Raw genomic sequence first — 15,898 nt, 5'->3', positions numbered from 1 at the left:
CGCCGAGGCGCTGCGCCCCCCGGGGGGGCAGGCGGAGGAGGCGGGCGGGCGGACGGGCGGGCAGCGGCGGCGGAGGGAAGCAGCGAGCCGAGCGCCGAGCGCCGAGAGCCGGGCCGCGGAGAGCGGGGAGCCGGCGCCGGGGAGCGGGCGCCGCGCTGGGAGGAGAGCCGCGCGCACGGTGCAGCCGGGCCGGGCGGGAGGCATGGCGGGGCCCCCGGCCCTGCCCCGCCGGAGACGGCGGCCACCGCCGCCACGGCCGCCGGCGCCACGGCCGCCGCCGCCGCCTCGTCCTCGTCGTCGTCGTCGTCGTCCGCCGCGTCCCCGCACTACCAGGAGTGGATCCTGGACACCATCGACTCGCTGCGCTCGCGCAAGGCGCGGCCCGACCTGGAGCGCATCTGCCGGATGGTGCGGCGGCGGCACGGGCCGGAGCCGGAGCGCACGCGCGCCGAGCTCGAGAAACTGATCCAGCAGCGCGCCGTGCTCCGGGTCAGCTACAAGGGGAGCATCTCGTACCGCAACGCGGCGCGCGTCCAGCCGCCCCGCCGCGGAGCCACCCCGCCGGCCCCGCCGCGCGCCCCGCGCGGGGCCCCCAACGCCGCCCACGCCGCGCCGCCGCCCGCGCCCGCCCCGCCGCCGCCGCCCGCGCCCGCCGCCGCCGCCTCGGCCCGGGCGCCCCGCACGGCCGCCGCCACAGCGCCCCCTTCGCCCGGCCCCGCGCCGCCGGGCCCCCGCGCGCAGCGGGCCGCGCCCCTGGCCGCGCCGCCGCCCGCGTCCGCGCAGCCGCCGCCGCCGCCGGCGCCCCCGGCCGGCCCGCGCCGCGCCCCGCCGGCCGCGTCCGCCGTCGCCGCCGCCGCCGCCCGGGAGCCGCCGGCGCTGCCGCCACCCTCGCCGGCGCCGCCGCAGCAGCACCCGCCGCCGCCCGCGCCCTCGCCCGCGCCGCCGCTGCAGCCGCCGCCGCCGGAGGGGGGCGCGGCGCGCGCCGGCGGCCCGGCGCGGCCCGTGAGCCTGCGGGAAGTCGTGCGCTACCTCGGGGGCAGCGGCGGGCCCGGCGGCAGGCTCACCCGCGGCCGCGTGCAGGGGCTGCTGGACGAGGAGGCGGCCGCGGCGGCGACGCGGGGCCGCCTGGAGCGCACCCGCCTCGGAGCGCTCGCGCCGCCCCGCGGGGACAGGCCCGGACGAGCGCCGCCGGCCAGCAGCGCCCGCGCGGCGCGGAGCAAGGTGAGCGAGGAGCGAGCGCCGGGCGGGCGGGCAGGTGCGGGCCAAGTTGTAGGCGCCGGGGCTCAGGCCGGGTCGGGGGACGGGGGGACCGGCGGCCGGCGAGGCGCGCCTTGGTGACCTTGGCGAGGCAAGTGACTTCGCGCGCTCCAGCCTCAGTTTCCAACGCGCTCCCCGCGCGGCTGCGTGGCGGGGGTGGCCCCTGGGGGGGAGTCGCGGCGCGCGCGGAGGGCGGGCGCCGGGGTCGCGGACGGACGGACACACGGACAGCCGCGCGTGGCGTGGCGCGGAGCGGAGCGTGGGCTTTTGGAAAAGTTGGTCCGCCGTGGCTGCGCGCCCGGCCGCTCCGGGCGCTCTCCCTGGCCGGGCCGCAGCCTCGACTCGACGCGACGCGACGCGACGCCACCCCCTCCCCAGGCCCGGCCCGGCCTCCTCCCACCCCGGACTCCGGGTCTCCTCTTCCGCCCGCCCCAGAGAAACGAAGAGCCCGTGCTTGAGAAAGACGACGAGGACGACGACGAGGACGATGAAGACGAAGACGACGACGTGTCCGAGGCCTCCGAGGTGGCCGAGAGCGACAGGCCGGCCGGGCCGCCACCGCAGCTTCACCACCAGCTCAACGGCGAGCCCGGCGGTGGTGCCCCGAGCGCCAAGGAGCGGGTCAAAGAGTGGCCGCCCGCGGGGTCCCACCCGAGCCCGGACGAGGGGCGTGGGCCGGCGCCAGGCCCTCGCCAGATCTTCATGGGGATGAACAAGGAGGGGGGATCAGGTAAGAAGCGCCCTAGGGTGACATAACCATAACGGGGAGCCTAGGAGAAGGAAAGGAATGGAACTGGGTGGCCATGGCGAGGAACCCCCTGGCCAAAGCCACAGGTGTGCTCTCTGCTCGCCCCCAGGCTGCGCCACCCCTGGACCTGACTGTCCTTCCCCTGTGCCTTTGCCTCCGGGAAAACCAGCCCTTCCCGGGACTGATGGGATCCCATTTGGCTGCCCGTAAGTTGGGGTTCTGGAAAGCCCAGGGATGGGTGCTGCTGCTGCCTAGTGTGACCGAACCCAATAGAATAATCACTTTCTTTACTCACTCTGGTCGCGACGCAGGTCGGGGCGCAAGGAGAAGCCGGCGGACCCCGTGGAGTGGACAGTGATGGACGTGGTGGAATATTTCACCGAGGCCGGCTTTCCTGAGCAGGCCACTGCGTTTCAGGAGCAGGTGACAGCCCCTAGCCTCCCCTTATTCAACCCCTAATCCCGGTGTGGGTTTCTAAAACGAGGTGGTGGAGGAGGGTTGGGAGGATAGTGAGCTGACTTCTGTGTGCATTTGCTGTATCCAGGAGATCGACGGGAAGTCGCTGCTACTTATGCAACGCACCGACGTGCTCACTGGCCTGTCCATCCGCCTGGGTCCGGCCCTGAAGATCTATGAGCACCACATCAAGGTGCTCCAGCAAGGCCACTTCGAAGATGATGACCCCGACAGCTTTCTGGGCTGAGCGTCCAGCGCACCCTGGCGGCCCGCCCCTCCTGCCCCCTCATATTCCCGCCCACGGCCCCCTGCATCGGCTCCTGCCCCTCACCCCCAACCCTGGGCCCAGTCCAGACACTCAGGCCTCATGACAGTTTCTAAAGAGAGGGCACCGGCCCCATCGCTGCGCCCCTGAGTCTGCTCCAAAAGGAACCCAGAGCGGCCTAGAGACAGGGGCTATAATTTGACCCCCCAGGAGGCCAAATCTGCCCCCACCCCCACTTATCCACTCACTACTACCCCTCCCAGGCCAGGACATTTTTTTTGGACAAAAAAAAAAAAAAGTGGGGCATTCCCTCTACCCCAGACCCCTGTGCGTTCAGCCAGATGTTCTCGATATAAATGTTCTGTTCAGCTGTTTTGTTCTCTCGGTGGACGATGGACCGTCATCCCTTTACTGGGCCCCCCGCAGGCTCCCCAGGCTTTGGGGGTGGGGGGTCCCCGCGTCTTTTCTTTCCCTCCCTCCTCTGTTGGTTGTCGCTCCAGCTGGCTGTGTTGCTTTTTAATATTGCACCGGAAGTTTTTTAAATAAAAGTTTTAAGAAAAAGAAATGGGGAAAAAACAACTACGGCTTATCTACTTTATGTATGGGGTGGGGAGATGGGGCAGTAGTCAGGGTTGGAAGGGATAGTGGATTGAGGGGGCCTGCTTTGGAGGGGGGGAAGGCCCAGTATCCAGTAGGTACATAATAAAATTTTGGTTCCCTGCCTTAGCAGTTAAGACTGCACCTCTGGCGCTTTATTTATTCATTTATTTTTAGGGGTTATTCTGGTCTTAGAAGTCACTCCTGGTGGATTGGACCTGAGTCAGGCACACTGTGCAAGGCCAGCGCCCTGCCCACTGTGCTTTCTCTCTGACCTCCTCCCCTTTGGGGCATTTGGGATGGTTCTCTGCACACGAAGCACTCAGCCCCACTAGGTGCCTGGGGGTGGGGTGGGGGTGGGGGTTGGGCCCTGTGGAGCCCCAGAAAGTTCTAACTTCCAGGTCTCAACTCCCAGTGTTATGAAAAGATTTCTGGGCCTTGGAGGTGGGAGGCTGTGCGCGCTGGGTAGGGATGTCCCGGGAGTGTGGACATGTGATGCTTGACCCCATCCAAACTAGGAGGACCCCCAGACCGGGGTCGTATAGGTGCGAGCTCGGGCGGGGGGGTCAAGACCCGAGATGCCCCGCCCCAACCCCACCCGCTTCCGCAACTCGTGCCGGGGGCGCGCGCGCGCGTCTGCGCGGATTCCCGAGGGCGCACGGCGGCGCGCACCGCCCGGGCGCGCTCCTCCCGCGTGTTGAAATTCAAACGAGGCGAACTCCGGCCGCGCCGGCACCGAGGTGAGGTCGAGACCCCAGGGGCCCAGCCAGAGGGCAGCCGCCCTCCGGGCCAGGTCCCGGTCCAAGTGATCTCAGTCCAGCCCCAGGCCGCTTGGGACCCCTCGATGACCAACGAGCCTTGGTTCCTGCGGCCGCTTCTCCTGGGACCCGGAGATATGCCGCCCCCCGAAGGCCCGGACCCGGGGGTTCAGCCCTGTGGAGAAGCTTCGTGGTCCACGCAGCCCCCTGGCCCATCGGGGGACCCACCGGCGGCGACTGCGGCGGAGGCCAAAGGCTCCCCTGGACCCCTGACCGAGCGCTCCACCTCTAACTCGACGCCACCTCCTCCCCGGCCTCTGAGCTCCGGACCCGGACCCGGTCCCGGTCCCCGGACGCGGGTTCCGCTGGACGTGGTGCTCAGCCCCATCACGCAGCAGCTCCGGTACCTGCTCAAGAAGGCAGACGATTTCCAGAGCTACCTTCTGTACAGGTGAGGCGCTGCTGGAAGGCAAGGGGGCCCATTGGGACCCATCCAGCAGGACCCTAAAGCCTTTGCAGAGGGCTGTGCTTGGTTTGATCCACACCTGGAGGCCCTCAGGAATCATTTCATTCCTGGTAGGGCTGGAGGGCCTGTAAGTGATGCCGGGATGGAACTCAGATGGGGCCTCACCTGCCAGGCCCAAGCCCTCCCCGCTGTAACTCTCTCTCCAAGCCGTCCTGGGAACCCCAAAACTAGGAGGCCAGAGGCCTTCCCCCAAATAGGCAGCTTCTGGTAACACGTGAAGGCTGTTATAGTTTTTGGTTTCTCCCCAATCTTTCTCCCCAGCTTCTCAGTGTTGGTGAGGCATTTTTGGGGGGGTCTTGGGGGCCACACCCGCGGTCTGCTCAGGACTTATTTACTCTTGGCTCTGCACTCGGGATCATATGGGATGCCAGAATCAACCCAGGTCCATAGCAAGCCTTGAACCCACCCATGCAAGCCACGCTCACACCCCAGTCCCATCGCTGCAGGCGGCTTTTTATAACCTAGAAAGGACCCAGAAAAGCAACAGCTATTGGGGAGTGAGGGGCTCCCTGGAATCCAGTCCGGGCCCCCAAAAGACAATGTGTTCTCCTGCACACATGGGCACACACAGCCAGAAGCTGTGATTCTCACCTTTCAGTGTGCATTGAAATCCCCTGAGAGGCTGTTTTGACCCAGTGGTCTTCAACCACCCACACGCGAGTGTAGACTGATTGAAAACCAGTTTAGCCGGGATCACAGGCCCCATTTGTGGGGCTGCAGATGGCCACGTGGGCAGGTCCTAGTGGGCAGGGAGAGAACCGTTGAAGAAGGCTGGTTTCAGCCCCAGAATTCGGGGTGCCTCTGAAACTCTGAAGGCCTCTCAGTGACAGTCAGGTGTGGGCGGATCAACATGTGTCTGCTATGACTTCAAGGATGGGGTTGGCGGGAACACTAGCAAATGGGGGATAGGATAAATGGGGGTGTATAAAAGTGGGTACATGGGAGCAACAGAAGATTAGGACAGGCCTTTGCCATGCACCCAGATTCCACCCCTGACACCCCATACGATTCTCTGAACACCACCAGGCGTGATCCCTAAGTACAGAGCCAGGAGTAAGACCTGAACACAGCTGGATGTGGAACTCCCTTCATAAAAGTGGGGTCTGGAGCTGGGGGGCATTTGGCTGACACGAGGCCGACCCGGGTTTGATCCTCGGCATCCCATAGGGTGCCCCGAGCCTGCCAGGAGTGATCCGTGAACACAGAGCCAGGAGTAAGGCCTGAGTGCCATCAGGTGTGGCCCAAGGGGAAAAACAAAACAAAACAAGGGGCCAGAGAGATAGCATGGTGGTAGGGCGTTTGTCTTGCATGCTGAAGGATGGTGGTATGAATCCCGACATCCCATATGGTCTCCCGTTTCTGAGCTTAGAGCCAGGAGTAACCCCTGAGCGCTGTCAGGTGTGACCCAAAAACCAAAAGAAAGGAGGTGATGAGCCATGAGGGGACCCCAGACCTCCTTCTCTCTCCAGCAGGGACCGTGTGCAAAAGGACCAGCTGGCCAAGGCCACGCCCACCTTTCTGCAGATGTGTGAACCCTACTTCCTGTACCTGGAGGCGGCAGCCCGCAGCGTGCCCCCCATCTATGGCAGCATGCAGGAGCTGGTCCGGAAGGGGGTGTGTGTGGCTGTGGGTGGGGGGCAGGAGTTGGTTCTTCAGGAGAGGATGTCCCTGTCCGGGTCCCCCCACACTCACTCTGTCCCACCCCGACTCTGCACCCCTCAGCTCTTGAGTATCTCCCAGCAGCTGACCCTGCGCCTGGAGCAGCTGGTTCTCATGTATGCGTCCTTCGGGTTCGTGGATCTGGAGGAAAGCAACCCCCTGAGGTAGCAGAGGCAGACAGGGAAGGGAATGGGGATGGGATGGGATGGGCAGGGACAGGGCTGGCTGTACCCCCACTTCCCCGCTCTGCCCGTTCAGCATCTCCTACTTTATATTTACTTTGGATTATGAGCCACACCCGGGGGCTCTCAGCAATTCCTCCTGGCTCTGTGCTTAGAAATGACTCCTGGCAGTGCTCAGGGGACCCTGTGGGATGCTAGAGATCTAATAACCGGGGTAGGCCTGTGCAAAGCAAGTGCCCTACCCATTATACTTTCTCTCTGGTCCTAGCATCTCCTGCTTTTTTTGCGGCCGGTTCTCCATCAGTCCTTCCCATGAGGTCACCATCTTCCGTTACTGCGCCCCCGCGGCCTACACCGCCAGCCGCTTTCCCCGGTACCTCTATAAGAAGATGCGCTGGAACCTGGAGAAAGTGCCAGACCCCACCTGCAGAGGCCAAGAGCCCAGCGTGGAGTAGTGGGTCCCCTCACCAGACCTAGTCTTCCCTGGCCCCTCTGATCCCCTGCCCACCTAGAGAGCAAGACCTTCATTTTTAAGTGATCACTTTTGGGTTACTGTGTCAGGGAGAGAACCCAGATGCCAAGGCTCTCCTCCCCACCCATGATCGGATTTCCAAAATGCCTTTTTAAGAGAGCTTTGAGCTCTGCTCGTGGTGAAGGTGGGTGGGTGGGTGGGTGGGGACAGGGAAGGTTCCGACTGAGTCACTCACTCACTCACTGCTAACCCCAAGAACCTGTGGCTTCACACGAGTGAGCCGCCCAGCCTCAGCAGAAGCCTTCAAAGGCAGAAACCAGGAAACTGGCCACGGCTTGGTGCTTTGGGGCAGTGCTGGGGCTGGAACCCTGGTCTCACTGCAGTCCTGAGCCACATCTCGGCCTGCCTTCCTCCCCAGCTACTTCCTGTGCTACCGAGACACGTGGGAGGACACGGGGCAGAGTCCGGCCAATTCGTGCCCGCAGATTCAGAAGCTGTGGTCCATCGGCCGATGGGTGCCCCTTGTCCCCGCAGAGGACGACCTTTACTCCTGGTAGGGGCCAGGGCCGGGCGGCAGAGGCACCTCATCCGGACACCCCAAACCCCCAGGACACCTCTCCACAGACACAGACACACTTTGATTTCACATTTTTTATTATGCCCATAAAAGCTCTTTGTGCTGGGGCTGAAAAGATAGGACAGTGAGTGACGAGGGTGCTTGCTTTGCATGGGGCAGATCCGGGTTCAATCCCCGGCATCCCATAGGGTCTACCCAGCACCACCAGCAGTAATCCCCAGCACTTCCGGGTGTGACCCCAAAACAGAACAAAAAAGTGCTTTGTCCAGAGTGAGGTAGGCACCCAGCCGAGGTCTACAGTGCTGGCTGCATTGTTACAAAGAAAGAAACAGGTGGCCAGCGATGTTAAGCGGCCAGGCCAGCTCAAGAACACACAGCCAGCAAGGGCCCCAGCCTCTGGGGCTCTCCCCAAAACCAGAGGTGCAAAGCCTCAACCCGACCTGTCTGTCCACCTCGGCCCCCAGGATCTTGTGTCCGCAGCCACTCGGCGACTACCAGCAGCTGCTGACCATCGGGTTCGAGGAGCCATCGCACATACTGGCCACCGACCTGCTGGTCCAGATCCTCACGGGCCAGGCGGGCCCGACGAGACCCCCCAGCGCAGATGCGCCCCCGACGGCCTGGCCCGCACTGGGGTCTTGAACCCGGCCCGGAGTTGGGAGCTTGACAGCTCCAGGCTCGAGGGCAGGCGGGAGGGCAAGGGGACTCACTCGTCCTCCAGGGCCGGCAGCCGGGGACCCTTTCCGGGTATGCATCAGCCCTAGGCGCAGATGCGCCGCCTGGGCGTTAAATAAAAGAAAGTCGCAGATTTCGCGTCCGCTCCGAGCGCCGCGCAACGTCACGCCCACCGGGCAACCAGGCTACGCCCCTCGCTCGCGAGGCCTCCTGGGAGATGTAGTCCGCGGCCGGAGCGCTTTGTGGGCATGCGCAGACGGCGCACGTGAAGCCGAAAGGGAAGTAGCGGAACCCGGAGAACCGCAAGTTTCGGGCAGACGGAAAGGGCACGCCCATTACCGACATTTGACCCGGAAGTAGTTGATCGAGCGGCTAAAAGACTCAATTTCCCAGCATGCTCCAGGAGCGAGTCCCGGTCCTCGCTGGTTCTGGCTCTTTGGGAATGTCTTGCAAGCGTCAGGACTGCGTGACCCGGGCGGGCGCGGGCGGCGTGAAATGCTCCAGTTCGGGTGCCTCACCCGCAATCGTGGACCGCACACGAGCCCGCAGGATCTGGGATGCGAACTTACCCGACTTCCGAGCTTCAGCGAGCGGTTGGTGGAGCCCGAGCTGGGATGGGCCTGTGCGTGGAGAGGGGTGTGGCTGCCTCCCCCACTTCGAACTCCACTAAAGACGAAGCGATGTTTCTGGGTGAACCCCGTCCTCACGGGAGTGAAGGACATGCTCAGAGCCTGCATGGGTGCTTTGGGGCAAGGTGCTGTTGGTTCAGCTGATTTCATGTTTATATTTATTTCCGGGATTATGCACGAAAACGCACCCAGGGGTGGAGGGAAAAGGATTGAAAATCACTGTCAGGGGCCCAAGAAATGGCAGAGCAGGGAGGCCGTTTGCTTGCACGGGAGAGACCGGGATTTGATCCTTGGCATCTCATAGGGTTTCCCTAGCCGGCCAGGAGTGATTTCCGAGCAGCACAGAGCTAGGAGTAACCCCTGACCCGAAGTCGATCTCTGTCACCTTATTGAGTCAATCTTCAAACACCACAGGGAGTAATCCCTGAGCTGAGCGCCTCCAGGTGTGATGGTAAACCCTGAGTACCGTCATGTACACACACACACACACACACACACACACACACACACACACACACACACACACACACACACACACACACACGCTCCTGGTTCTATAAAAATGTCAAAGCAGCCCGGAGAGATAGCTTAGCGGCGTTTGCCTTGCAAGCAGCTGATCCAGGACCAAAGGTGGTTGGTTCGAATCCCGGTGTCCCATATGGTCCCCCCGTACCTGTCAGGAGCTATTTCTGAGCAGACAGCCAGGAATAACCCCTGAGCACCGCCGAGTGTGGCCCAAAAACAAAACAAAACAAAACAAAACCAAAAATGTCAAAGCATTAGTCAAATGTCAAAGTTCGATCCTCAGCATCCCCGATAGTCACCAAGAGCCCTTCAGGATTGATTCCCCTGAGTGCTGAGCCAAGAGTAACCCGGGAGCACCACCAGGTATGACTCCTAAACAAAAAAAACAAACAAAAAAGTAAAAAAGAGATTCAGCTTAAAGGTAGATTTGGTTCCTCCCAAGTTCAACGCACCTGGGGCGGAGTGATAGCACAATGGTAGTGCGTTTGCCTTCCAGGCTGCCAACAGGATTGTATCTCCAGCATTCATTCCATATGGTCCCCTGAGCCTGCCAGGAGTGATTTCTGAGCACCGAGCCAGGAGTAACCCCTGAGCGCTGTCGGGTGTACCCCCCCCCGAAAAAAATAAAAACAAGAAAAAAAGTTCAAGACCCCAAGTTTGAAAAAAAAAAAGATAATTTTTTTTGTTTTGGAGACACTCCTGGTGGTGCTCAGGAACTGTGCAGAGTCATGGCTACAGTCTGACACCCCACATACAACAAGTGCCCTGCCTCTCTAAGTCATCTCTCCAGCTCAGGTTGTTTTTCATTTTGATTTGGGGGGGGGACACCAGTGGCACTCAGTGGTTACTCCTGTCATACTTGGAGGACCTTATGGGATGCTATGGATAGAACCTGGGTCAACTGCTACAAGGCAAACATCCACCCAGCTGTGCTATCGCTCCACCCTCTAATTCGTTTATTTTTTGGTGTTTTGGCCCACACTTAGGGATCACTCCTGGCTCAGGGAGAAGCGGCCTCCCTGCTTTGTGATGCTCTTGCTCAGCTCCAGGGCCCAACCCTGAGGATGGGGTCAGGGTGGCTTGACCCAAAGCTGTTGCCAAAGCTCACCTCCAGACACCCCCAGATTCCAATTAATGGGCAGAATGTAAGGGGGAGCATCATCACAGACATTTGCAATCAAGACCCCAGTTAGCCTGGCTAGTGAAACCCACTCCCCATGACCTGCTTCTTAGGGCTAGTATGGGGGCTCAAAAGTGCATTCTGGGGTGCCAGAAAGATAGTACAGCAGGTAAGGTGCTTGCCTAGCACACGATGGACTCAGGTTCAATGGCTGGTAACTTCAGTGACCCCGGAGCACTGCCAGGAATTATTTGTTTTTGATATTTTGTCATACACAGTGGTGCTCAGGGGTTCCTTCTGTCTCTGCACTTAGAAATTGCTCCTGGCAGGCTCGGGGGACACTATGGGATGCCAAGGATCGAACTCAGGCCTGCCCCAGGTCTGCCGTGTGCAAAGCAAACACCCTATTGCTGTGCCATCACTCCAGCCTCCACTGCCAGGAATGATCACTGAACTCAGAGGTAGAAAGATTTGAGGGCCCGGAGAGATAGCACAGCGGCGTTTGCCTTGCAAGCAGCCGATCCAGGACCAAAGGTGGTTGGTTCGAATCCCGGTGTCCCATATGGTCCCCCCCGTGCCTGCCAGGAGCTATTTCTGAGCAGACAGCCAGAAGTAACCCATGAGCACTGCCGGGTGTGGCCCAAAAACCAAAAAAAAAAAAAAAAAGATTTGAGCATAGGTGAGTGTGACCATGCCCAAAAATTGTGAGTCCCACTGGGCTGTTTAGGTAGTAGAGCAGATAAAAAACTTTATACTTTATACAGGGCACAGCGGTAGGGTGTTTGACTTGCAAGCAGCCGACTCAGGACGGACATTCAGGAAGGACGGTGGTTCCAACATCCCATATGGTCCTCTGAGCCTGTCAGGAGTGATTTATTTATTTTTGGGGGGTCACACCTGGCAGCGCTTAGGGGTTACTCCTGGCTCTACGCTCAGAAATTGCTCCTGGCAGGCTCGGGGGACCATATGGGATGCTGGGATTCGAACCACCGACCTGCATGCAAGGCAAACACCTTACCTCCATGCTATCTCTCCAGCCCCTTTTTTTCTTTTCTTTTTTCTTTTTTTTGGTTTTTGGGTCACACCCAGCAACACTCAGGGTTACTCCTGGCTCTACACTCAGAAATCACTCCTGGCAGGCATGGGGACCATATGGAAATCCAGGATTTGAATCACTATCCTTCTGAATGCAAGGCAAAGCCCTACCTCCATGCTATCTCTCCGGCCCCCCCAGGAGCGATTTCTGAGTGCAGAGCCAGGAGGAACCCCTGAACACTGCAGGGTATGCACCCAAAACCTAAATAAATTAATTAATTAATTAATTAAAAGAACTTTATACACCGCTGACCCCAATTTGATCCCTGGCATACCATAGGGTCCCCTATGCCCCTCCATGGCTGATCCCTGAGCACCACCGAATGTGACCACCCCCCATCATTTTCTTTCTTTCTTTCTTTCTTTTTTTCTTTCTTTCTTTCTTTCTTTCTTTCTTTTTTTTTTTTTTTTTGGTTTTTGGGCCACACCCATTTGACGCTCAGGGGTTACTCCTGGCTATGTGCTCAGAAGTCGCTCCTGGCTTGGGGGACCATATGGGACACCGGGGGATCGAACCACGGTCCGTCCTAGGCTAGTGCTGGCAAGGCAGACACCTTACCTTTAGCGCCACGCCCGGCCCCTCTTCTTTCTTTCTTTCTTTCTTTCTTCTTTCTTTCTTTCTTTCTTTCTTTCTTTCTTTCTTTCTTTCTTTCTTTCTTTCTTTCTTTCTTTCTTTCTTTTTTTTTTTTTGGGCCACACCCGTTTGACGCTCAGGGGTTACTCCTGGTTATGTGCTCAGAAATCGCCCTGGCTTGGGGGGACCATATGGGAGGGGGGATCGAACCGCGGTCTTCCTTGGCTAGCGCTTGCAAGGCAGACACCTTACCTCCAGCGCCACCTACCCGGCCCCTCTTTCTTTCTTTCTTTCTTTCTTTTTTCTTTCTTTCTTTCTTTCTTTCTTTCTTTCTTCTTTCTTTCCTTCCTTCCTTCCTTCCTTCCTTCCTTCCTTCCTTCCTTCCTTCCTTCCTTCCTTCCTTCCTTCCTTCCTTCCTTCCTTCCCTTTTCCTTCCTTCCTTCCTTCCTTCCTTTCTTGTCACACCCGGCCGATGCTCAGGGGTTACTCCTGTCCGTCTGCTCAGAAATAGCTCCTGGCAGGCACGGGGGACCATATGGGACACCGGGATTCGAACCAACCACCTTTGGTCCTGGATCGGCTGCTTGCAAGGCAAACACCGCTGTGCTATCGTTCCGGGCCCACCCCCCATCATTTTCAACTGGAGTGGGCTCAAGGGGGGATCTCTGCAAGGGGCTGGTCTCCAGGTCCCCTGGAACATAAAGCTAGAAGTAACAACCCCCTGGACCATGGGGTGTGGGCCCCCAAACCAAAGAAAACTAGGTTTAAAGGAACAAGAGCCATAGGATAGGGGGGTTGTCTTTTGTCTTGCACGTGGTCTGCCCAGGTTGGATCTCCAGCCGTAAGCACAGAGCCAGGAGTGAGCCCTGAATCACCGCCAGGTGTGGCCCCTAAACAAAGAAGTGTTCTCTGAAGATAGTGCAGAGGGTAACGAATCTGCCTTGCAAGTGGCTAAGGGGTTCTTGGATCCCTAGCACCCCACCCCATAGAGTCTACGCGGTGGCTCAAAAAAGCAGAGTGGGGCCGGAGAGATAGCTTGGAGGTAGGGCGTTTGCCTTATGCGGAAGGACGATGGTTTGAATCCCGGCATCCCATATGGTCTCCCATGCCTGCCAGGAGCGACCTCTGAGAGTAGAGCCAGGAGGAACTCCTGAGCACTGCCGGATGTGACCTCAAAACCAAAAAAAAAAAAAAAAAAAAAGCAAACAGCCCCCAAATGGTGTTCACTTGGGGCGATGGTGCAGGATGAAGACGCTTACAAGTGGTCCCTGTTTTGCCCTTCGGTCCAGTCTGGTCCCCCAGAACTAACAGGCGGGCTCTAGGGAAGTAAAAACTGTTCTCCAAAGTCTAATGGTGGTTTGGTTTAGTTTTGCTTTTTGCAGGGTGGGGGGTTGTCCCACGTACTGCTGGGCATTTGGGGGCCATAGGAACGAGGCGCCCAGGGGACCTCGCGCTTAAGCTTTCCCAGCTAAGGAGCTGGTACTTTCACCTACACCCCACTTTCTTTTTCTTTTTTCTTTTTCTTTTCCGCCCGCGCCCGCCCTCACTTTATTTTTCTTTAGGTGGGGAACTATTGTTTACGCCGCCGGGACTGGACAACTTATCCCCGCCTCCAAGCCCGCGCCATTGGCAGAACGTGCTGGGGGGGGCGCAGTTCGCCCCCGCGCCGCCAGGAGGAGCCCTGGCGGGTGCGAGGTTAGGGACCCCCAGTCCCAGAACTGGACGCGGGATGGGGGGGGTCACATTCCTGCCTTTCCCGCGGCTTTCCACACACACCCGTTTAGCCTAATCCCCCTCTCCAAGCCCCGGCCCCTGGGAGGAAAAAGACGCAGCAGAAAACAGCTTTGTGGGGCTCAAGGAGAAAAAAGGGGGGTTATTTTATTTGGGGCGGGGCCCCGGCTTTCTTGCAGAGGCGACTCGGTTTGCAGGTGGCGCGCAGGGGTGCGTGCGTGTGAGTTGGGGGCGGGCGCGCGTTGGTTCCAAGCGGGTGAATTTCCTCTCCATTGGGGTGAGACCCTCCTCTTGCGGCCTTGCATAGCATGTGGGGAGGGGATCCCCCCACCCTGGTCCGCGTCAGCCTCAAGGTTTCCGCTCGTCCTGGGTGGGAAGCAGCGGCCAAAGCTCACTCAGGCCAGTCCCGGGACCCGAGCGCGCGCGCGCTCGCGCCTCCATCCCCGGCCGCCACCTCGCCACCCGCAGGCCGCGAGGGGAACTGTGGGTCCCGCCCAAGGGGGCGCGGAGCTTCGCTTCGGGGATTCGCTGCTACGGGAATGGGGGATAGCCATGTGCGGGGTGCTGGGGTGGGGTGCCCAAGGGCAAGCGGGGAAAGGAACGAGAAGAAAAGAAGAGAAAAGAAAAGGAGGTGCCCACCTGTTCCAGGGCGTTCTCGGGGTTCTTCCTGCGGGGAGGCCAGATCACCGCCAATTTGCCGTCACCCCGGCTGGCTGCGGAGGGATGGAGAAAAAGGGGTGTGTGTGACACGCTCAGTCGCGCCCTTGCCAGCTGCAGGCGGCCGCGCCCCTCCAACGCGCTGGGCCCAGGGACGCCTCCGTTTGGAGAGGGGAGGTGCGCGGGGAGGGACCAGCGTGCAGGGCCGCCTGGAACCCGTGTGGGGCGCCCTGGAGCCCCCGATCTGCGCTCCCAACCTCGGGAGTCTGGGTGGGCTGGCCCTCGGGGGATAACCCCATCCGTGGGGCCTAGCGGGGAGGTGGAGCGCGGGGCGCACGGGGCGCGGCGGCTTACGCGCGAGAGTGCGCGCCGGCTCCGGCTCCATCTCCGGTTCGGGCACCCCGGCGGGGCCGTAGACGCAGCGGCGCTGTCGCCGCAGCTCCCGCTCGCGGTCCTGCGCCTCCCGCACCTCCTGCAGCAGCAGCTGCGACGGCGCCACGGGCGGCGGGGCGCGCGCCAACACCGGGCAGCGGCCGCCGGGCCCGGATCCCCGCGGCGGGCCCGAAGCGCCCCCGGCCTCGAAGAAGCGCCGAAGTTCTCCGAGCGGCTGCGGGGCGCGCGGTGGGGCCGGGCCCACGGGACCCACGGGGCTCGCGAGCTCCGCCTGCCGGTGCGCCTCGCGCTCGATGTCCCGCTGCATCTGCGCGCCGGCCCGGGCGCGCTCCAGGGCGCGCGGGCGCGTGGGGCCCGGGTCGGGCCGGCTGAGCAGCGGCCGTACGCGCAGCTCCACGAGTTCGCCTCCCGCGCGGCGCGGGCTCAGGCCCCGGCTCCGTCGCAGGCTCTCCTCGCGCTGGCAGCCCAGGCGTATCTCGCGCTCGATCGGGGTCTCCAGGAGGGGCTCCTCCGGGGTTGGGGAGGAACGGCGCCCGGGGGCCGGGGAGCCGCTCCCAGTGCTCCCAGCGGGGGGACAGTGTCCCGGGGGTCCCGGGGCCCCCGCCATATCGCCGCCCGGCTCGGGGCGCGCCAACTCCGAGCTGTCCTGCTCCAGGGTGGCCTCGCCCGGCGGGGAAGAGGGCATGGGCGCCGCCTCGGTGGCCGGCCCGGTGCCCCGCTCCTCCGGGGACCCCAGGGCGCCGCTCTCCGGCCCAGAAGGCCTCGGGGGTCCAGATCCGAAGCTTTAGAAGCTGCCCGCGGCCAGGTTTTAAGATGCTCAGCCCCGACGCCCGTGGCCTGCGCTTGCGCCGCGCAGGAGACCTGGAAGGTTCCAAGGCGTCGCCGGCACCGGCCGCCTCTCTGACCCGCCCCAGGCCTCGGGAGCGGCCCCAGGGGTTAAGGCAGAGTCGGGCACCGCCCCCTGCACCTGTCCGGAGGCCTCGGCCCCGCCCCGCCGCCGCC

The 15,898-nt window shown here is 61.4% G+C and overlaps 3 protein-coding genes across 3 annotated transcripts; 2 read left to right on the top strand and 1 right to left on the bottom strand.

Annotated features, from left to right (window-relative positions):
- The first annotated feature begins 202 nt into the window (after positions 1–202).
- Positions 203–3,305, top strand: SAMD1 (sterile alpha motif domain containing 1). The gene is given in 6 exon segments (XM_049788518.1): positions 203–221; positions 224–1,221; positions 1,693–1,987; positions 2,115–2,211; positions 2,317–2,428; positions 2,550–3,305. Coding segments are annotated over 6 exon segments (1,680 nt in total). The 3' UTR covers positions 2,709–3,305.
- An 862-nt stretch (positions 3,306–4,167) lies between these two features.
- Positions 4,168–8,139, top strand: C15H19orf67 (chromosome 15 C19orf67 homolog). Its single transcript, XM_049788527.1, has 6 exons — positions 4,168–4,532; positions 6,077–6,221; positions 6,330–6,430; positions 6,717–6,902; positions 7,339–7,473; positions 7,962–8,139. Exons 1-6 carry the CDS (start codon positions 4,168–4,170, stop codon positions 8,137–8,139), a joined length of 1,110 nt encoding a protein of 369 aa, XP_049644484.1.
- Positions 8,140–13,975: 5,836 nt separating this feature from the next.
- MISP3 (MISP family member 3) lies at positions 13,976–15,581 on the bottom strand. The gene is made up of 3 exons (XM_049788362.1): positions 14,858–15,581; positions 14,486–14,559; positions 13,976–14,212 (listed from the first exon to the last, which is right to left on the bottom strand). The coding sequence occupies exons 1-3, from the start codon at positions 15,579–15,581 to the stop codon at positions 14,195–14,197; spliced, it is 816 nt and encodes a 271-aa protein (XP_049644319.1). The 3' UTR covers positions 13,976–14,194.
- Between the last annotated feature and the right edge of the window lie 317 nt (positions 15,582–15,898).

Source organism: Suncus etruscus, chromosome 15 (genome assembly GCF_024139225.1).
Source record: "Suncus etruscus isolate mSunEtr1 chromosome 15, mSunEtr1.pri.cur, whole genome shotgun sequence".
NCBI lineage: Eukaryota > Metazoa > Chordata > Mammalia > Eulipotyphla > Soricidae > Suncus > Suncus etruscus.
Note: the sequence above shows the minus strand (reverse complement) of the source record. Positions and strands in the feature narration are given on the sequence as shown.